At 41.3% G+C, this 22,606-nt stretch overlaps 2 protein-coding genes across 5 annotated transcripts in view; both read right to left on the minus strand.

Moving 5' to 3' along the window:
- Nucleotides 1-8,783, minus strand: part of LOC308323220 (activating transcription factor 7-interacting protein 2-like) — a 14,268-nt gene extending 5,485 nt beyond the window's left edge. The window contains exons 1-11 of one of the 3 annotated variants that reach the window (XM_080774900.1): nucleotides 8,654-8,783; nucleotides 7,676-7,833; nucleotides 6,118-6,196; nucleotides 5,955-6,038; nucleotides 5,100-5,189; nucleotides 4,377-4,411; nucleotides 4,133-4,222; nucleotides 1,990-2,024; nucleotides 1,824-1,895; nucleotides 1,519-1,613; nucleotides 213-320 (exon numbers count right to left, since the gene is read on the minus strand). In XM_080774900.1, the coding sequence (XP_080631026.1) occupies nucleotides 213-320; nucleotides 1,519-1,613; nucleotides 1,824-1,895; nucleotides 1,990-2,024; nucleotides 4,133-4,222; nucleotides 4,377-4,411; nucleotides 5,100-5,189; nucleotides 5,955-6,038; nucleotides 6,118-6,195 (687 nt within the window). In that variant the 5' untranslated portion in view covers nucleotide 6,196; nucleotides 7,676-7,833; nucleotides 8,654-8,783. Of the gene's footprint in view, nucleotides 1-212; nucleotides 321-1,518; nucleotides 1,614-1,823; nucleotides 1,896-1,989; nucleotides 2,025-4,132; nucleotides 4,223-4,376; nucleotides 4,415-5,099; nucleotides 5,190-5,954; nucleotides 6,039-6,117; nucleotides 6,197-7,675; nucleotides 7,834-8,653 lie in introns of all 3 variants that reach the window. The other 2 variants (XM_080774899.1, XM_080774901.1) reach the window with 2 other exon arrangements.
- Nucleotides 8,784-11,773: 2,990 nt separating this feature from the next.
- Nucleotides 11,774-21,329, minus strand: LOC308323687 (uncharacterized protein). 2 transcript variants are annotated; one of them, XM_080775471.1, is made up of 12 exons: nucleotides 21,237-21,329; nucleotides 20,509-20,596; nucleotides 19,002-19,085; nucleotides 18,331-18,423; nucleotides 18,117-18,157; nucleotides 16,421-16,461; nucleotides 16,241-16,290; nucleotides 15,152-15,197; nucleotides 14,900-15,009; nucleotides 14,418-14,555; nucleotides 13,505-13,689; nucleotides 11,774-12,466 (listed from the first exon to the last, which is right to left on the minus strand). In XM_080775471.1, the coding sequence occupies exons 2-12, from the start codon at nucleotides 20,593-20,595 to the stop codon at nucleotides 12,247-12,249; spliced, it is 1,095 nt and encodes a 364-aa protein (XP_080631597.1). In that variant the 5' UTR covers nucleotide 20,596; nucleotides 21,237-21,329; the 3' UTR covers nucleotides 11,774-12,246. The 2 variants fall into 2 exon arrangements, with proteins under 2 accessions (XP_080631597.1, XP_080631596.1); XM_080775470.1 differs by having other exon boundaries at nucleotides 16,421-16,464.
- Nucleotides 21,330-22,606: the final 1,277 nt, after the last annotated feature.

Here is a 22,606-nt window from a genome sequence, read left to right on the forward strand (position 1 = left end):
AAAATAGCAGATCTACAAGCTCATAGCGCGCCACCGAGTGGCGCGCTACGAGCTTGTAGGTCTGCTATTTTTGAGAAGTCGAAGAACGACTGACATAGAAACATAGCTTTTTCAGAAAACTGTCAGGATATAGAAGACATTTTTTTAATCTGATCTCAGGTCAAAACGGGGTAATAAATGTGCATGTGCGTGGCGTGCGTGAATACTAGTACCATCTGTGCTGAATGTGGCTGAATCCAGAGGGGTTTGTGGACCTCGGCCTCGTCGTGGGTCGGTGAATGACCTGGAGACGGGTTCTCTGTCTTTATCCAGCCCTGAAACTAACAACAAACCAAACAATGGATGGAGAGGGAGGTGGAAGTGGTAAAGCTTCATGTGATATAACCCATTCTGGGCGGGAACCCCTTTTGGTGTTTTGCATTATGTTATGCTTTAGCTATTGAAAAATAGCAGATCTACAAGCTCAGTCTGCTATTTTTGAAAAATCGAAGAACGACTGACAGAAAACTGTCAGGATGTAGAAGACATTTTTAGAATCTGATCTCAGGTCAAAATGGGATAATGACAAGAAAGCCACCACTACAAAACATCTACAGTAAATCTACAGCTATAGAATAATTACATTACGGAGATAGTCCTACAGGCAGCTTTAAAGTTGGCCAGGCTGTAAACAATAACAGCTGCCCTATAGATCAGCGGTTCCCAAACCTTTTTGGCCGTGCACCCCGTTACCTCCCGACCTAGCTGACGCACCCCCCACATGGAAATATAAATTAGCATAAGCTATATAGAAACATATCTTTCCTATTGATCCACATATATGAACCTGAATATGGCATATATATGCAGCATAGGCTATATTCTGCATCTACTGCATATGTCAGCACATTTAATATAAAACATAGCACCGCCTTTTCATGTCGCGCACCCCCTAGAAGGCACTCGCGCACCACAAGGGGTGCCACGCACCACAGTTTGGGAACCACTTCTATAGATGTTACAACATCATGTGTGAACTTAGAATAATAGAATAACCGTTGCCCTGGAACAACTCTTAGTTTTCTAGTTAGCTGTTATGCCGGAAGCTTATTATTAGGGATGTCCCGATACACTTTTTTCGCTTCCAATCCGATCTCGATACCTCAATTTCTGTGTTAGCCGATACAGATACCGAATACAGATACCAGTGTCGTGATCTCATGTTGTATTAATAGCTATATATATATATATATATATATATATATATATATATATATCGTGTTGTGTTTATAGCAGACTCCTCACTCAAATGTGTACTCCTCACTCAAATGTGGAAACTCCAAAGCAAACTCCACATGTCCCAACATTTTATTTACCTGCCATAGTATCAACCCCTTACCCCTGTGTCAGATCTGTGGTTAGACTGGCATTTTCGCCGATACCGATATGACAAATACGGGCCGATCTGATACTTACATCTCTACTTGTACAAAACATGTCATTTCTATGCGTTTATGAAGTGACTGAAGGGGTTCCTACGTTGCTTTGCGGAGAATGGGAAGTATCAGAAAGGGTGGACTCTTTTGTAGGCGAGAGAGGCTCTTCCTTCAGCTTGCGTATGATGGTCTTCATGGCTTTGGTCAACAGGAGGGAGGAAAACAAGAACAATTTGTCAATTATCATTCAACCCATTTTGGTGTTTGAAGCATTGTGTTATACTTTAGCTAATGAAAAATAGCAGATCTACAAGCTCTTGTAGGTCTGCTATTTTTGAGAAATCGTGAAAATGTGCCTCAAATCTTTGAATATATATTCTTTCAGAGTTTCAGTTTTAAACTCAAAACCTTCAGTATCTTCTTCCATTTGTTGTATTGATTTTGTTCTGTCTTCTAGGATGTCTAGGTGGTGTTTCTTGTCTGAAATAAATGAGCCATATAATATACTGTTCACTGACAAGAAATGTGTGTCCACAAGCAAAATATACACATAAACACTGAAAGAGGTCCTTACCATGCAACTCCATTTCCATGGGGTCCTCCTCTGACCTGAAGATAGAAATATCACACTGCATTAAAATGTTACCGCGGTATCATCCCCGTCCTCTCATGCACGTCACTCATTTTCAACACAAATGCCTGCTGCTCCTGACACATCTGACTGTGTCATCCGAGTTCTTGAGCTAGAGAAAACCTTCAAATGAATAGACAGACTTCTAGAAGACAAAGGCATGGACACGTTTCTATGTGGTTTAATGTTTTTTAATAAGCCTCGTTAATATTAACCCACTTGTCACGTTGAAGCAGCAAGCATTAATGTTGAAATGACTAGTTATCACTCCACTGGTCTAAACATGCGCTGCTCCCATGCTTGCAGTTATGGTTAGGTTAGGGTTTGAGGTAGGTTGTCGTTTGTCGGACCAATGACTAGTCTGAACCAAGTACTACACCCGTCTAAACGTCCGCTGAGAAGGGGGTAAATGGTAAATGGTGCATTTATATAGCGCCTTTATCCAAGGCGCTTTACATAGATTGTGCATTACATTCATTCACCCATTCACACACCGATGGCGGCGGAAGCCATGCAAGGTACCAACCAGCACATCGGGAGCAATTTGGGGTTCAGTGTCTTGCCCAAGGACACTTCGACATGTAGACAGTGCCGTATCCAGGGAATAATCAGCAGGGGGGCATTCATATTTCCAAGGGGGGCACTTGATTTTTCAAGTTCACATCCATATATAGCAATTAAGCTCTCACATTGGCCTATACAATAAAACAACACAAAAGGCTTGGAGAAGGGCTACAAGTATAGGTTCCAATTATACACCAAAACAAATAATATAGCCTAATTATTGTAGCCAACAGAACAAACAAACAAACATAGCCTATATACTGTCATGTGGAAACACGATCGCATCGCACCAACAACACAATGAACACAATGAGCATCTCCACGGCGGGAGGAAAGTAGAAAAAAAGACTATAGCCTATGCACCAACCATTAATCACCAACAAATAGTTGAGCATTTAGGCTTATAGTGTCTTTTATATGTGGCCATCTCCACGGTAGGGGAATATGAGTAAAAGTTTATGCACCAACCAAAAACAACAAGTCTATATAGTGTATTTATGTCGGGAGGCAAAGGGGGGGGGGGATCTGCGCGTCTGCAGATTGCACGTTTGCCATTATGAAGGGCGCGTTCGGAAATACCACACCGGAGCACACTCTCCTATTAGTTTGCATTGCACAGTGGGCTCAGTGCGCTATTTCCGAACGCGCCCGAAGGCTACTTGGGTATTTGTCCCGTTTTACCTGATTCAGTGACGGTGTGCCAGAACCAAGAACCTCTGGTGGAGAAGCATGCGGTGGTGGTGGAGGTCCGAAAGTTGAGCTGCTGCTGTGGAAGTTGCGACAGCAGCCCTCTGCCTCACTGGAATAATGCTATCCGACACTCGCGAACCCCATCCGACGACCGAATTTCGTTGTGCATTTAGTAGTGCTCGGTGCTCGACTCCCCGCAATGGCCCGCAATATTAACAACAACAGGCGACATGGTGTTGGTTTCAGTATCGTCATCAGTCTGCCTTTCTGAAGGTGCTGGTGGGTTTATAGAGTTTGGTGTTTTGGCTTTGAGCCAGTTCCTAATATCCATGATTCAATTTTACCGGTTTGGGTTTGTTTTCACTGTGACTGAAGCATGGACTGAAGTCACACAGGTAATGACGTAGCTTTTGGTGCGCTGCATCAAAACGAATCCGACTAGGTGCACCGACTATAGGTGCCAGTGTACTTGTTATTATTGCATTTTTATTACTATGAATTAATTAGAAAATGTAAATTTATTATAAACACAAAGAACATGAAAATAACACATTATATATATTTTAAACCTGTAAAACATTAAAAATAATGGTGGGGTAGGGTTCTGGACTGGGGGGGCACAAAGTCTATCTGGGGGGGCAGTGCCCCCTAGTGCCCCCCCGTAGAAACGGCACTGCATGTAGACAGGAGGAGCCGGGATTCGAACCGCCGACCCACGGATCATTGGACGACCTGCTCTACCTCCTGAGCCACAGCCGCCCCCCAGGGGGGGGGGGGGACATGTATTATAGTGTAACTGCTTCCAGACGTAAAGAAGTCCAATCATTTGTACCTTTTAGTGCAGGATTCCGAGGGGTCTGGGAAGGTGGGGAGGGGGCACAGGGGCTTCTCAGCTGAATCAACACTCGTCCACAGCTCACTTCTGAGACACAGAATGGGTAGAGATAAATGGTACCATAATATTTTGAACATTAGCAAGATAATAATACTATAAAACTAAACTAATTTTCTCTATTCATTAGTTGACCTTACATATTTTTGTAACATTGGGAATTCGACGGCTTGAGTAAACATACCGGTCCACCTTGACTTCCACTGCAGGAGATGGCAACTGCTGTAAGACACCACAAGTCTGCTTACAAATCCGTCTGCTTTTATTTCAATTCTATATCAATTCTATGGGCTCTAGTTTGAGGGCGGTAAACATCAATGTTTATCCGCATCACAAATGAGGGCTTTGCGTTAAGGGTCCAGCTGGTGATGATAAAGGTGGGCCTAATGAATGGCAACCCACAAACCCACCAATAGCATTTCCTTTAGCACTGATGGGATAATTTGTTAGTGCCCACCCTCAAACTAGAGGCCTACATGTTTGAAGTGAATGTGTACAGATAAATAAATAAAAAACTAATATGTGTTAAGTTCATCTAAAGGACGTATGGTGTATATTATTCTCAACGCCACCGCATGGTTGTGTTAACCCATTTAGGCCCGACGTCGACATTTCTGTATCAGTGACCCCAAACATGATATGTTATTGGCTGCCATCTGAAAATATGTCATTCAAGGAACCCCCCAGAAGCAAAGATATGAGTTAAAAACGTTCGCTCTGAAAGAATATATATTCAAAGATTTGTGACGCATTTTCACGACATTTCAAAAATAGCAGACCTACAAGCTCGTAGCGCGGCACTCGCTATGAGCTTGTAGATCTTCTATTTTTCAATAGCTAAAGTATAACATAATGCTTAAAACACCCGCCCAGAATGGGTTAAGAATAATATGTGCATGTGACCAACCCGTTTGTTGCCTGGATCGCCGCTGATTCCCAGCTTCCTAATATATGCAAAAGCAGCATTCCCCCTCCTCTTCACCTTCTTAACGTGCTCCTTAACAGAAAGGAGAGAGAGAACGCAGACATTAGCCCAACAATATAAATGTGCTTCAATTTTATGTAATGATTCAAACGGCTTCGACCTGGCGTCCCCGTTGTCAGAACGACATTAGAATGTTAAACATTTTAACCCATTTTGGACTGATTTATAAAAAGGCTTCCAAATCCTAATAGTTTTCTGAAAAACCCATGTTTCTATGTCAGTTGTGCTCAACCTTTTTCATGTCAAGGACCCCCAGAATTATCTCTATTTATTGGGCCACGGACCCCCATCTCAAAATATGTTGTTCCAGGGACCCCCTAGAAGCAAATGTTTTAGTTAAAAATGTTCGCTCTGAAATATATATTCAAAGATTTGCACCACATTTTCACCACTTTTCAAAAATAGCAGACCTACAAGCTCGTAGGTCGCCGAGTGGCGCGCTATGAGTTTGTAGATCTGTTATTTTTCAATAGCTAAATTATGACATAATGTTTAAAACACCAAATGGGGTTCCCGCCCAAAATGGGTTAAAATATTAAAAATAGTCCCGACCTACAAGCTCACAACACATTGCGATTTGAGGCAGAAAAGCACAAATTATTGTCTGGATACCGTTACATTTTATATACAGTATCACTCTGCTTTATAGCTAGCTAACATGCCGCTGTAATTTACAAAATAACACAAAAAAGTTTAAATGTGGCGATAAGAGGTTTCTACTTTCTGCCCGACCGCAATGAGGTACCACAATGGTACAAATAGACAATAATCACACACCTCTAGTTTGTACAGGGCGGATTCATAGCGTTCTTCGCGAGTATTCCCTGTACTGAGGACTGCTTCTTCGATCATCTTCTTCAACTGGTGACATATATGAATAATGTTATACACACATGAATAAATGCACTCACATAAATGCGCAGCCGCAAACACATCTTACCTCTGATCTGGAAAAAGTCAACTTCTCTGTATCACTGTCTCCATGAGGAGATGGGCAAGGGGACCTCCTCCTCTTCATTCTTATGTGCGCGTGCAAACCAACCCCACACACACACACACACACACACACAACACACACTTTTAATTTGAGTTTACAAATGTTGGGGGTTGTTTAAGGTGGTATTGAATACGAATAGTCATCACTAGCAGACAGCCATGGAGGAGTTTAATTACACTTCATGTATTATATTATGAGCCGTAATTACATATTGAGGCATTATTAAATTATGAGTTGCTACAAGCCAGAGTGGTCTGTAACTTCTAATAAACTAGGTTTACTGAAGAGAGGTTATGACCTCATTCTGCTTACTACAGTTGAGTGGACTAATGGATATTTAATTGATGTAAAGGTTTATTCATGAATTCATTCATGAATTTAGCATTTGTTATGTTAAATGACAATGTGTTCCTTCTGAATGGCGTAATGTTATCATGATTATGTGATGCCCCCTGTACCCCAGTGCACCATGCCCCCTGTAGAACTGTAGGCTACACATGTGTTGTCATGTTAAATGAGATGTTAAATGTCCCCCTCATGTTAAATGAGAGATGTTAAATGTCCCTCTCATGTTAAATGAGAGGGAGAGATGACCACAGTGCACCATGCCCCCTGTAGAACTGTAGGCTACACACGTGTTATGTTAATTTCAGTTAACCATCATTTCCACCTGGCTGTGGAGTTAGGAAGTGCATGGTTGAAGTAAGTAAGCAGCACACACAAACACAACAGGTTTATGCTGGTCAAAGGAAATCTTCCTATAGAGAGTCACAGCCCCGCCCCCTTTCATGCTAGAACCAGAAGTTAATTTCTTGTAAGAAGAAAAACAAAACAAAAAGTCTTGCATCCTGCCATGTTTTTCTTCTTACAAATTATTTGATCGGCCCAAAACATTGTGTTTACTGTAATTTGCGAAGCTCTATAACCGTTATGTCAAAGCAAATGTATCCAGGTCTAAAACTATATAACATACATAATTTGTTATTTGTCAATGTATAAGACCAATAGGTTTTTAGCTAGTATTAAGATTTTCTCAAAAATGGTTTACATGGAGAACCAAATGCTGTGGGGTACATTTAGCCAATGGTTCAACTTCCCCAGTATTTAAATCGTGATTCGTGGGTGCCTTGAAAATTCAGTGCACAACTTTCTAGGTGCACCTGCCCAGAGTCACATAGCCAGGTTGTCCAGTCTGTTTGACTGACTCCAAACAACCACTGATGAAAACAATGCTGCATCTGCAACGGAGCTTGGAGGGACTGTGACGGCAGCCAGCTCAGTTCATTTAAGGTGAATGTATTATTTGTCAAATGTCTTCTTGACAAATGCCATGGGTGTTGAGCAGGCCTCCAAGTATGCAACATTATATGACTGTATGACATATGACTTTGGAATGTTCTAAAGCACATCAAATCAAATCAACACTAATAACAACCAACAGTAGTTTACAAAAAAAACATGAAAAGTCAATAAATGACACGATTAATATATAGACGTTTACCTTGTTGTCCGTGGAAACAATGCAGCACAAATGCAATGGCGTTAATGTTTGAGTAGTAGCCTATCGTGGTGCCTGTGTGAAACTGATGAGGGCAGAGAGGGACGTCTGATTCCTGTGGGCGGTCTCACAGAACTTGGCAGTTGTGCAGTAAGTTGTAACTGTGGATTGTGCAAACGACAGAGATCCTAAGTTTCAGTGTTTATTATGGGTTATCTATATGCACACAGGTGTGTGTGTTGTGCATGTACTTGTTCATGTTAAGTCATGCTGCACTCCTGCATGGCAGACAGGGAGCTGGTGGAAGACTTATATGGCTGTGAAAAATTAGTAGGCTTTAGTTTAAACGGAGGCATGCATAGTATAGTATCACTTATGGGGATGATGCTTATGTGAGAGAGCATGAGGTTCAAAGAATGGTAGGTTGAAGATGGTTGCACAATGGCATGTTAGTATCAATGGAGAATGAATGGTATCTGGAATGCAGGAATAGTAGGATAATGATAAGATGTCCTATGATGACTAGTGTACGTACAGCACAAGTAGCACAGTAGTTGCATTTAGCACATTTTGTACTATTAGACTGGACTCAATTAATGTACATACTGTACGTATTACTAACGTAGACAGTGCACAGTACACATAATAATTGCTCAGTGCCTTCTAGCCCTAGAACGGCTCTTGTTGTTACATACAGTATGTACAATATTTACGAAGTATAATTAAATGATCACAGGCATTCTAGGTCTAAGTGCCTTCAAACTTTAGTTTAATTAAGACCACCTCAAGCAATGAACTATAAATAATTAAACAGCACTATTTGTATGGGAATGATCGAGTCATGATTCAAAGTTCAACCCCCATTGACTTGAAGCTAACGTAGCATGCTAACACAAGTCTGCAGAATTCAGCATGGCAAATGCAGGCAAAGAAACCTGACATTAATTCATATTACACTATTTAAACCGAAATTGAACTTACTTGCTCAAGAACACTTTCTGAGTGTATGCTGTCTGGCTACTGCATACAGTGGACTACACACTGCACAACAACTGCAGCTTAAATGTCTCGCGTGCACAATGAATGGCAATGCTGCACACCACACGACCACACGCAGTGGTTGCAGCACAACAACAACTGGGGTCCTGTAGCACTAGGAGTGCCCAAACAGAAGCCTAGCTCTGATCCATAGCTCTAATGCCGTTGCATTTAGAACGGCATTATAGTTGGTTCCCCGCCGGTTCCCAAACTGTTTTCATATCAAGGACCCCCAACCAAATTGACACTAATTATCCCACGGACCCCCATTTGAAAAGATATGCCAAAAGATACGATTTTTTTATTTACAGCTCTATAGTGATTTTAAACCATTTTCATTTCAAGGACCCCCTGTTTTACATGCATTAGACTAACGGACCCCCAATTAATGGCATCTCTGGGACCCCAATTTATATTGTAAATTGTAAAATCAATGTTAATTTAGTGTACAAAATGTGCATATCCACGGATAGGCTATCCCAAGCCGTCCATATCCACGGCTTCCAAAGCTGTGCATGCCTATTCCCACTATAGGCTGAGGAAGAAATGCCACTTGACAGTTTTCAAATCACCCTCATGGTGGCGCTACAACAGGCCAATAAGTTGCGTCACACACACACACACACACAACACACACACACACACACACACACACACACACACACACACACACACACACACACGTTTAAATTACTCCTAAACATTTTGCCAAACATCACACACTCTCCTATCCTCCTGGTGGAGAACTGTGCCCAGAAGGGCACTTTTTCTAGTTCATTTCTGCATCTCTTAGGGCCCATTTAACCATATAATGCATTTGGATGGCAAAAATGGCAGATCTGCTCATCTGCAAGTTCAGTGTCTTGAATGAGATGTGCTGTGAGTTTGCATATCTGCTATTTTCCAGCATAGGACCGTTGCACAGAGAAGTATAAACAAGGCTTTAGGATTTATAAATCGTAGAATCCTCCTCCTCAGGAGCATATCCACAGATATCCCAAGCCGTGCATTATGGAACCATTTGTGCACTCTCAGAGTTACAGACCCAAAAGGGTCCATTTGGTTCCAAACTATCATTTACCTGGGGACCCCCTGGAACTGCCCCTAGGGGTCCAAACCGTTACTTCTCAGGAGGAGGAAAAAGAGAGAAAAAAGAAAATAACTTCAATGTTTTAAAGGACAAGGACCCCTTAATTGAGATGAAGCCATGGATGAATCACATAGCTGATAGCTAGCCTACTCTACTGTATTGTCTAATATTTCACATTTACAACTTTGCATTTTACCAGTGGCAGTGAAAACTAGCCTAGTAAAGGCATTTAATGTGAATTCTGCGACCAGGGTTGTTTACCAGGCTAGGAGGAAACCATGCAAGGCACCAACATGCTCATCACAAATAGTTTGGGGTTCAGTGTCTTGCTCAAGGAAGGACTTAAACGCATCCAGGAGAAAACCGCACTCACCTGTTAAAAATGCTTTTTTCCCCCTCCTTATGTAAAGCGTCTTTCAGCAGTACTGCTGAGGTAAGCCGAGGTATTATGACGCAATGACGTTTCTACACACTGGTGTGTATTCACACGAGAGGCAGGCCAAGGTCACTTACAATTCTGGCATGCTCATATCTTTACACAGGAGGACACAACACAAGAAATCTCACAAAATGTTCACTGAATGTTTACATTCTTGACATCGACAATCTAGGATAAAGAACTTTAGAGAACCACAGAGCTCTAGACTGTATGATACCAGAGTGCTGCTGAACAAATGTTATGCCGTTGGTGCATAAATCATATGTTGACTACTGTCATTTGCTTTTTCTTTCCTTCGTTTGCCGCTTCGTTTAGCTTTTTCTTTCATTACTTTGATCATCTATGCTGCTGCAATGCCTGAAGGAAGCCGGACAAAAATAACTTATCAATATCATTCTGCACACATGATTTAACAATAAAGAAAAGCCTTGAACATTGAGACAGTTATACCTGTAGAGATGCACAATATTGGAATTTTGGCCCATATCGATATCCGATAATATGCAGGGTCAAATCAACCGATACCAATGTATAACAATAGCCTATTCGTTGCTGTCGGGAGGAAACCACCTAATTAAATTATTATCGAACCAATGAAAAGTAGTAAAGATTGGACCCTCAAACTGTCTGCTAAAGCAGCTAACTCCACCACCTCTCCCCCTTTCATGCAAGCAATTGACAATAAAAGTCACAATACCAACTTTAATGAGGCGGTATGCTTTAGTCTTTTTGCATTTCCTAAAGAATTAACATTTTGGAGTTATAGGAGGTTAACAAACATCATTATTATTGAGTCAATATCTGAAATATTGGTCAATATCGGAGGGGGGAAAAGTAAATAAAAGGTGAAAAAGAACTATTTTGATATCGGTCAATCGATTCAATGAAATAAAGGCCGACGCTACCAATATTTTTGTGCATCACCAAGTCCTGTACAGACAGGCCAACATCTAAATGACTATGTGAAGCAAGTAGCAACGCAATGCTCAGGAGCACCCAGACAAATACACCCTCTGTCCATAAATTTTATTTACTATGGTCCTAAAGACCCCAGGAAATTACATCTGGACACAAAATTGAATGTGAAGAGGGAGGTACTAGGGGGCTGCCAGTCAGCGCAGGCAGACCTTCGCGCACAGCCGTGTTGGAAGAACCCGAAGCCCTTCTTCTTCGTGGGGTTTTTAGACAGCTGGTGGATGGAAAAGAAGCTCCACCTCCACCTTTCTGGCCAAAAAGTACCGTTTATACGTGTGGTGGGGGACTCGGAGTGCGTCCACTAAGGAAAGTAGGCTTTCTATTGACACAACCCGTCTTAATATTGGTGAGTAGGTCAAACGTTTGTGAGATTTCCACCAAAGAGGAGCGGCTGGTCTGATTTCGATTTGAGATTTAAAACGGAAAGTCACATAGCCTTACTGCAGGGCAGAAACGAAGCAGTAGAAGGCTATGGACCAGAGCTAGAACACAGTATGCCTTTTAGAACCACATCCAAGCACAATGGCATGGAGGACAGAGCGGCGCATAAGTTAACAAGTAAATCAGACAGAATTTTATTTCAGATAAATGAGCTGGTGTAATGAAGTAAAAAATAGTACAAAATCAAAGAATACATTACACAAACACACTGGACAGACTAAAGCAATATTACATTGGCTATAAGTCATCGAGATGAGAAGAAAGCAAGAAAGAAATGGTATGAATAGAAGGGGTTGCAAAGGAAAGGGGAGAGACAGAGTACATAGATGTATAAAGATCTAAACACATTTACAGTATACATTTATTATTTATAATTGGTCCTCAAAATGGACTCCCAAGAGGTCCTTGGAGGGGTTCCAGGGGGTCAAAAATTGCTATTTAAAAATAGCCATGCAAGCTGCAAGCTTGTACATCTGGTAATTTTGAAAATGTTTAGAAAAATTGTGAGTATGTTGAAAAACTTGAAATGATTTCACACAAATCTTCTCTGCTGGGAGTCCTTGGCACGGAAAAGGTTCGAGAACGACAAATTTAGGTAGCCGCCGCCGGAGGTGTTGCGGTCGCAACTTTGCTGTAGTTTCCGTAGCGTCCAAAAGTGTCTTTACCCACCACAGTGAAACACACCTTGTATTCAGGTCTATACTTGTTGACCAACACACACATGGGCAGCTCTCTGGCTTTCACCTCGCCCAGGGATTTCCAGTCCTTGAAGACGCCGCTACCCTTCGCATCCTCTACCGTCATGTAGACACTGCAGAGGGGAGAGAGAAGAAATAGTTTTAAGATAGAAGTGGACGGCCTGGGCCATGGCTCAGTGGTCCAGGCACCTTTGGCTGGTAATCCAGTCTGGCAGTGTGCCACGGGTTCGACTCCCGATCCAGACGGCCTTTACTGCATGTCTTCCCCCCCTCCCCATCTCTCTCCCCATTTCCTGTCAGCCTACTGTCTTTCCCTCCATAAAATGTATAAAATAAAGATAGAAGTGGACAAGGGAGGTAAAGATGGAGATGGGGGAAGGAATTAAGGCCAATACGTGCGCCTTCCGCTGTAAAAAGATTCGGACTAGTTTGGGCAGGACATCTGGGATGCACGAGTTCTGAGAAGAAAAGAATAATCAGATTTTTGTTTTCCCATGCTGCTCAAAACATGGTTAGAATCTTCTCACCATCTCCAGGTGAATGGAGACGGTTGCTGAAAGCCTGTGCTGGTTCCATCTGGTGGCCATGAGAGGAACCTCCCCGTGCCCACTACACAATACAGGATTTGGCACCCTGCCTGTAGACCAATTTCTACAGTCATTCAAACCCTGGATAGGGTGTGCTTAAAGACCCTCCCCCACCTGCCTCTTTGCTCCGTGGTTACCAGACAGTCCCCCGAGGTGGAAAGTCTGGTGACACCGTCAATGACGCGAGCCTACTACGAGTCCGTGGTGGGAAATATTGCTCTGTGTTGGCTCTTAATTAAAGAAAATAAGGCTATATGGGGCAACACAAAGAAACAAGCAACATTTACTAAACCTAACCTTAACCCATTTTGGGCGGGAACCCCTTTTGGTGTTATGTTATGCTTTAGCTATTGAAAAATAGCAGATCTGGCGCGCTACGAGCTTGTAGCTATTATTTTTTAATCGAAGAACGACTGACATAGAAACAAAGCTTTTTCAGAAAACTGTCAGGATTTAAAAGACAATTTTAGAATCTGATCTCAGGTCAAAAGGGGTTAAATCAATGGGATAGTCCAAAGCGGCCACTCTACCTCCTGAGCCACTGTGTCTGTGCCATTGTCATACCTGTAGAGGTCCATTGGGGGAGCTGATGGGTCCTTCTCCATGTTCCAGAGCACAGAGAGGCCAGGGGGATGCTTGATTCTGGCCAGCTGTATGGTGGGCGCCTGGGGGATGTTGTAGGAGGCTGCCCCAATATCAAACTCCAATGGAAACGGTGTTGGGGGGAAAGGAGGGTAGTTGCAGTCATCCTGTGACAATAAGAGCACAAGCCCAGAATGGATGAGACACAGGATAAGGAAATATAAATCAGAGCATGGATTGCATGGATGATAGTGTGTGTGAGAGCACTGATAATACAAAATGTGTTGTGGTTGTTGTTTTGTTTGGGCTGTCAAAATAACTCAGTTAACAGAGTTAATTAAATTGTGAAATTAAAACAGATTAAAAATGTTAAGGCAATTAATCCATGCTTGGACCACCCGCCCCATAATCCAATCCAATTTTGGATATTCGAATGGTGATTAATCATGATGAATAATTTTTAAAGCTTTTTTAAGCGATTAATCTGATAAAAAAAATAGTTTGATATCCCTAGTTTTGTTATCTCTGCCAGGCTAGGGCCAGAGTTATTGTGGTTGCTCCTGCCTGTGTGTTTTCCTTCTGTCCGTGGCTAATCACAGATCAGTGCCAACTTTCTCATGAGTAGTAGACCAGAGAACTAAATGACAGAATATTTAATATTTTCTCATGTGTTCCACGCAGTGCAACACACATGCAATGCAACCTGCTTACATGTGTACCATACATAAAGGGAGAGACTGAGAGAATTACACAGAGAAACAGCATCCCTAAGACGCCGGCATGCAGATGCATGTACGCACACTCGACACAGACTGAGATAGAGACAGAGAGACATGCAGTTTGGCGTTGCAGTGTCAGAAACGTGCATGTGTTTACGCGTGCGTGTGTGCAGTACCATATGCGAGTCTGGGTCTTCGGAAACAGGATGTTGCTGCACTTGATTCTTGAGAGTTTTGCGTTCGTCGTCCTCAACCTGCATCTTCTCATGGGTCGGTGAATGTCCAGGAGACACCTTTTCTTTCTTTATCCAATTCTGAATATACGAACAAATGGAAGAATGGATGGTGGTAGGTGTGGAGGTAGGTGAAAATGGCAACTCTGTGACTCAAGGTTCATTTATGCTTTGGGTGTGTTGACTCTTGCACCAACACTTTATATAGTTTTATAGTATTGCCCAAAATTAGGCTTAATGTTAAAGGTAAAGACAGCGAGATGATATAATAACCCTGGGAAACAACACATTACAGGAGAAGAAGGAAAAAAAACGCTCTTTATAGGCTAGTTCTAGCCTATAAAATAATTCAATAACATTGTTTACCCATTATTCAGGCTCAGGTTTACTTTGAGCCATCCTAGTGGTGTAAAAGTGTCACTTACAGAACTGGATCCTACTTTGCTCTGCAGAGAATGGGGAGTATGATGAAGGGGGGACTCTTTTGTAGGCGAGAGAGGCTCTTCCTTCACTTTACGTATGATGGTCTTCATGGCTTTGGAAAACAGGAGGGAGGAAAACAAGAATAGAGAATTATATAACAGTGATTGTAAGGGAGGCAATAGATAACTGGCCATAAGTGCAACATGCAATCAGTTGGCAGTGTACAAAGAACATATACAAAGAAGACACCTTACCTTCAGCATCTACTTGCATTGCATGCACAGAGTTTTGTATGTTTACCTGGGGAGAGTATAAAAAAAAACGTTCTGTTAATAATGGAGAGTTCTTCACAACTCTGGTGCTCTGGTGATGCAATGTAATTACATTAGACCTGATGCACCAGGTCAATTGCTTTGTTTCAATCATCTATTCTATCCAATAGGCGGCAATTCCATGGCTGCTCATATGCGCCTACGGGCGTGACCAAATTTACTTTCACTTGATCGCAATCTCCACCCAACAGCAGTCTCGCATAAATGGCGTGGCATGGCATGGTCCACACTGGTAATGTGATTGGAAATAGGTTATATATGTGCACTGCGCAATCAAGTCAAATCAACCGCTAAGGGCGAGAGCACGGCAGGAATTCTAGTCTTGAGGAGGAGTACTTTTCAAGATATTGTGCACTTTCTGAAAAACGACCAGGGAGCATTTCAGACTCCGACTCTGACCAAACTAGTATAACACTTGGGTGCCATCACAAGAACGAGACGTCAGTTTAGAACAAACTTGTACTCAGTCAAATCAACGTGGTACAGTCACGGCAAAAGAACAATGAATCTCTGCCCACCAAACTTTCTCTCTTCTCCTCCTCTCCTCTTGCTCCCCCTACTGTTCCATTCTCCCTATGAACTGTTCAGTCTTACACTAGTAAAGCTCATACTTACTGTCCCCGTCACCACCTGCAGTAATTACTTACTTACTTACCAGAAGTACCAGTGTGACCAGAAGGATTCACAAAAGGTGAGCTTGCATGTGATCACAGGTGAAAGAAGTGCACTGTGCACAGACTCCAGACGTGAATATCTGGAAACCCCTTATTTGTATTGTAAATAAGATAAGAGAGACCCTACGAGTGTGCTGTGTGTATGGAACAAGCTTCTATAAAAATATACAATAAAGTTGGCGCCTTATAAATGATATAGCTAGTCACATTACATGATTATCTTATCATAAACCGAAATAGCCTGGCAAAAATAATAATGAAAATGTCAAAAATGGCCAATTTTCTGATTGAGAGATCAAAAGAGTGAATGTATGAATGAATGATTGATTGCGTTTACCATTTGCTTCAAGATCGCTCCTTTGTCATCTATGCTCTTTCCTTGTTTGTCTGAAAGAAATAATATATACTGTTCACTGAGAAGAAATGGGGTAAAACAGGAACATACTGTGTTCCTAACAATGCGTGTTGTGTGTGGGGCTGTGTGCACAAATAAAATACAAATAAATAGGGCCCTTACCGATTAAATCCATGTTCATGGTTTGATCCTCCGAGTCTGGCCTGCTGATGAAAATATCACACTACATTAATTTGTGCCTTTGCACGCTGCCGCCATGTAAAAGCTTCTGACGAAAGGTAAAACAGGGGGGGGGGGGGGAACTGCGTCTTTTAAAGTGAACACATATGCTGGCACTGGGAACTGGGGTTTATGCTAACAGCTAGTGGTAGAGATAGAGTTAAAAGAGCTTAAAAGAGTTAAAAATCAGTTTAATTTCCAATAGATTTTCATATAAGGGGAAGTGAGTTTGAACCAGTACATTTTATGTTTATCTGGACCCCCCCCCCCCCCCCCCTCGAACAGAGATAAACAAGCTTTTTCATAGAATAGGAGCTCAAGGTCTTTTCCTGGATATGGAGAGAAACTATGTAAAACGCATTCACTCCAATTCACTCGCAACAAAAAAAGAAATCAGACCAGTCTGAAGAGAGTGGTCCTCTAAACATAGTGACAGAGTCACATAGTCCCATAGGGACAAAGCTGTTCCTTGGAGTGGTTGCACCACTCAAAAAAAGGCAGTCAGATATTGTAAACATAATTTACAGTGCCAGATATTATTGCTGGCAGGTCAGTTCTGGCCCACAGACCACCTATTGCCCACCATGGCTCTAGAAGTACCGGTAATAAACTGGACCCGAGTTGGTTCTGTACTTGGACCACTATTTTTTTCTCCCCCCACTACACCAAATCTCTTTTAAACCCATTCAGGACGGGAACCCCTTTTGGTGTTTCAAGCATTATGTTATACTTTAGCTATTGAAGATCTATTTTGAAAAATCGTGAAAATGTGGTGCAAATCTTTGAATATATAGTCTTTCAGAGCAAACGTTTTCATCTCAAATCTTTGCTTCTGGGGCGTCCATCCATGGAACAACATATTTTCAGATGGAGGTCCGCAGACAAATACAGATAATTCTGGGGGTCCTTGAAATGAAAAAGGTTGAGCACCACTGACGAAGACATGGGTTTTTCAGAAAACTGTTAGGATTTAGAAGCCTTATTGTTATTTTTAATCTGCCTCAGGTCTAAATGTGGATGGCAATGCAATCCTGGAGTCCGATTTATAGAGGTTTTAAAATCCTCCTTTCAACTGGTTTGCACTGAGATTATTTTTTAAATCCCATAGTTGGAACGGTGGGGCGTTGCTATAGGAACCGGACCAATGTTAAAAGCTTCCGTAGGCCTCAACCATTATATAGACAGAGTATGGGGTACGTATACTGTATATATATATATATATATATATATATATATATATATATATTATATATATATATGGAACAATATATTTTTGTATAAGGGGAACTGACTGAGTATTGTTTCATGAATGGATGACTAACCGAGTAAAAATGGGGGAGAGAGAGAGATCAGGCAAAAGTGAGGGGGTGAAATGAAATCCTGTTTCTGTGGTACAACATTGAAAGTTGATGCATATATAGAGGGCTGTATTTCTGTAATTTGTACTCATAATAGACCCATGTCAGCAGTAAACAAACTAGCTTGCACCAAATGATCAATTGCTAATATAATAAAGATAATGAAAATAAATAAATACATAATAATAATAATAATAATCTCACAACAGTCATTTTCAGGAGTCATTAGTTGACCTTACATATACACAAGGTCTCTCACAAAGAACTGAGAATAAACATACCTGCAGTTGCCCAACTTGGAGATTGGAGATGGCAACTCACTCTGTAAGACAGGACAAGTCTGCTTACAAACCTGTTTGTAATTAGACAAACTGCTATGTGTTGACACGTCAACGCAAAATACGGAGTCGTTCACATCCCTACTGAGTTGTTCATATCACACTGATCCATGGTTATTGCCAACATATGATATGATATGATGTGCACGTGACCTACCTTGTCCTGTTTGACTTGAGCGCTGCTGATTCCCAGCTTCCTAATATATGCAAAAGCTGCTTCCCCCCTCCTCTTCACCTTCTTAATGTGGTCCTAACAAAGGGAAGGATAGGATAGGGGGAGAGAGAAGAACGCAAAGTAAGGTTAGAAATATTTGTCATAGAATCAGTTTTCTTCACAGAATTTCATTTAATGATTCAAAACTGTGGTCTCCAACCTTTTCCAAAATATTGGTTCACAGCCCTCCTATCTCACCACTTTAGTAGCTAATCATTGCGTACTCTGAACATGTTTATTTTAACAATCAAATTCAATTGGATTTTGATAAAGAATCGTATTCCGGCCGGGTTGGATGAATTGAACCAACATTATAGTATACTTAAAACGTTCCCATCCACTCCCATGTTTCCACATGCGTCATGCTGCTCTCCTTGGGAGCTCCTCTTCCAGGTCCGCCATTAATGTTTATTATATTCAATATCTCAGGCCTGTTCAAACACGCACAACAAAAACAACACATGGCACAGAAAAACATAACACCAAGACAATACAAAAACATGAGGTCCACAGTGACACACTGTATACATAACCATACTCACTCTGCTTAGCTAGCCAACTCTGTAACGTAAGTTACTCAACCACACAAAAGGTACAAATACACAATCACACACCTCTAGTTTGTACAGGGCAACTTCATAGCGTTCTTCACGATCAAACCCTGTACTGACGACTGCCTCATCGATCATCTTCTCCACCTGGTGAGTGGTGACACATACACATGCATAAATGCACAGCACACGCACAGTAAAATTCAATCACAAATGTATTTTCATATGTAATTCACATGCACATGTCCTATGCGTCCTATATGACGGAGTGGGCTGGCCTTCCTTGGCCGACAGGCGAAATAAACATTGGTATCCATTTATTTTTAAAGCAATTGATGGGACTTTACCGTTGTATATTAAAGCTCTGTTGGATTGGAATCCTGTAACATTATAGGACACACTCCAGTCACTGGCTCACAATAAAGGTCCCAAATGTAAACACACAACTGTGGAAAACAGCCTTTTGTTTTAGTGCCCAAACCACGTGGAATGACTTACAGCTTAAATTAAAGATCTGCTCTCCCATTACATACGGTCAATTTAAATCTTTGATTGCAGACTTACCCCAAGTGTCTGCAACTGTTTTTAAACATGTAATAGATCAAAATGAGGAAATGTTGCCGTTCAGTGTTTTGTTGTTTTTGTTTATTGCTTTGAAAATGCTGTATTATGTTGTACTGTATCTCGACGGCACTGCAAATGAGGGAAACCTCAATGTCTCTCTAAATATTGGAAAAGAAAATGAATGAACATGTAAAACCAGACATAAACAGTACAATACAAAATGGGCATATGCGGCTAATAATACTTGTTTGCTCTCTCTCTCTCTCTCACACACACACTACCTTAGCCCCGCAAGCAGAACCCGAATGTAGTAAAGTTTCTGATACTTTGTTTACTTTACCCATTGGGTCCTGCTTCACGCTGGGCTGTCGCCAGTTACGCACAAACAAATACAATGTAAACACGCCATGAGACGGACTTCTGCGCGCTTTTACCATGTTTATTCATGTATTGACTTACGAATGTGCGAACTATAAGTACCTTACATACCATACCGACACATCTCCTGTGTCGCGGAAGCCGTTAAGTATTTTTAATCCATGATTGATTAAAAATGTCGCTTCTTCCTACCTTGTTTATTGACACCTCATTGTACCGCCTATCTGGCTAGCTAGTGGTGCTACAGCTATGACGGAGCAGATCAGAGGCAGGGACATAGCCCGCAAAGCCAACCGCACATCGAGAGGCGGTACAATAAACGGTAAATAAACAAGAAGAAATCAAAGCGAAATTTTTAATCAAACATGGATTAAAAATACTTAACGGCTTCCGCGACACAGGAGATTTTATCAGAGGTATGTAAGGTACTTATAGTTCGCACATCCGTAAACAAACACAATAAAAAGCGTCGTAATACCGCGCCGATCGACTAAACGATGAGTTTGTGTATATCCGCGTTCCAACAATCGCATTGAAAAATCTTAGCATGACCAGGAACCCTACGTATAAAGCGCCCATCAAATTTCATAAAAGCTTTATGTAGGGTTCCGAGAGGGGCTAACACTACCTCTGATCTGGAAAAGCTCATCATCTCATTCTCTGTACCACTGTCTCCATGAGGAGATGGACCTGGGGACCTCCTTCTCTTCTTCATTCTGCACACACACACACACACACACACACACACACACATTAAACACAGTCAATGTCCCTAGTTAATTTTACAATTATTCTATGGTCAAATAATGGAGATATAATGTAATAAACGAACAATTGTAATGTTCGTTTTATAAATAAATAGCCGTAAGAAAAAAAGTTGCAACTTGTTTTGCTTTTTCTCATGGTTAACGTTATCGTCGTGATCCAGCTTACGGCAGACAATAGTTGTTATTAGAACGCACCAACTCCAATTGGTCCCGTTATAATGATAAATATAACGTCGATCATTGTTATAATGTTTTAGTTTACGGTAAATTCAGTTTCTAAATTTCTAAATTATAATGCGAATAAACTAGTGTGATCCGGTCTAGCGCCCGCCTTCTGTATCCGGTCCCTTAGCACGCACACATACATGCAAGAAACGTTTCCGTGTCCGGTATAGAACCAGACCGGATAGATTCCAGTCTATAAAAAGTTTGTTTACATCAGGACGAACATGAAGCTAACGTTAGCCACAGTAGCTAACTACAAAGTTGCAGTGGGTTGTTGGGGAAAATACAAACACATTTTTTTCATTCTACCTCACTCGATTCGATTGACAGACAATATGTGAATCCAATTTGATGATATACGGACCTGGTCGCAGGTAGATTTGTACGACTGTGTTGTGCCAAAGCAAGATGAAGATAGCGATCTCAATATGACCGCGCGTTGTTATAGGAAGAGAGGAGGGACAAATATAGCCCAAATATTTAGACTCTCGTAGAGGTTTTTTTTCCCGATTCTGACGAATCTCTCTCGTCAGAATCGAAAAAAACCCTCTACGAGACATTTATTGTCAAAAAGTATATTCATGAACATACTGTATTTGTACATAAAGTATCTGTCATCAAAAGGATAAAACAGTCCTTGCAATACTCCTTTTTTCTGTTTTGGTTCTAGTGTAAGTGTGAATACTGTATGATAAGAATTACATTTGTTGAACTAACTTGCAGTGCAGCTGAATTTATTTAAATGTATATTGTAATTCATTTTGCTTTGGAAAGCTGGTAAAAAACGCAGGATAAGGTGTAGTTCTGTATGTGTCCACAAGGTGTAGATAGCTGACCATTACTTTACTTGCTAACAACTGTTTAATACAGCAACTTAAATAGCATCTTATAGAAAGTAGAAACAGACAAGTAGATATTTATCTATCTAGAGTATTTATGAAATATAGATACATCATATAATTAAATATTCAAATGATTTTCTTCACAATCAAATGTGTTATGGTCATTCACCGGGTGTCTGGATGGCTTTATTCTAGGCTTAAAATAATTGATATATTTTTGGAAATCTCTGTGGGAAAAATGTATGGCCACCACTGCTATTCCCTATTCCTATTGGACTATGATAAATTCACAGGAATGGTGACTTCTCTTCACAGGTTCAAATCGGACCACCGACAGCTATGTGTGTCCCTGGGTCCCATGCTGGCTGGGTCTGTCTGCCTGTCCGAGCACAAAATAGCTTTTTGTTGCTTTTCACAACCAAGTGTCACTGTTGTCGTGCAGCCCAACACACCCACCCTTTTTTTCTACAGGCAGGTGTTCCGGTGAATTTCACCCATGTTTAGTGCGAGTAATAAAGGAAAATCCCATACACCCACAATGGGCGACCAAGATTCATGAGTCATGATGAAATATTGAGTACCTCAAGTTGCCATGTATTGCTGTACTTCAATATATTTTGATGAGAAGTACTTGACTTGCTTTTATGGGTGTTGCAAAGCTGGTTGTTAAAAAAAGCCGGCCTGCACATCACTACCGCACACATCTGCACTTGCAATATGAACACGTTTTATGAATTCATTAAGACTCTTCAGCTCAGGATTGACCATTACCATTTATTGCAAATATATTGCATTTTGTTTTGCGGTGTGGCTCTACTCATGTGCTATTACAGATTACCTGTACAACATACAGAATCTGAGATCACAAACCCCCCAGAGCAGAGCATGAGAT

Source organism: Protomyctophum bolini, assembly GCF_963924005.1.
Source record: "Protomyctophum bolini genome assembly, chromosome: 11".
Taxonomy (NCBI): domain Eukaryota; kingdom Metazoa; phylum Chordata; class Actinopteri; order Myctophiformes; family Myctophidae; genus Protomyctophum; species Protomyctophum bolini.

Coding starts and splice junctions, on each gene's coding strand:
- LOC308323687 (XM_080775470.1), bottom strand. CDS start 20,595: ATGAAGAAGAGAAGGAGGTCCCCAGGTCCATCTCCTCATGGAGACAGT. Junction 16,465..18,116: donor TCCAAGTTGGGCAACTGCAG/GTATGTTTATTC, acceptor TATTTTCATCAG/CAGGCCAGACTCGGAGGATC. Junction 12,467..13,504: donor CCCCCAATGGACCTCTACAG/GTATGACAATGG, acceptor TCCCCTCTGCAG/TGTCTACATGACGGTAGAGG.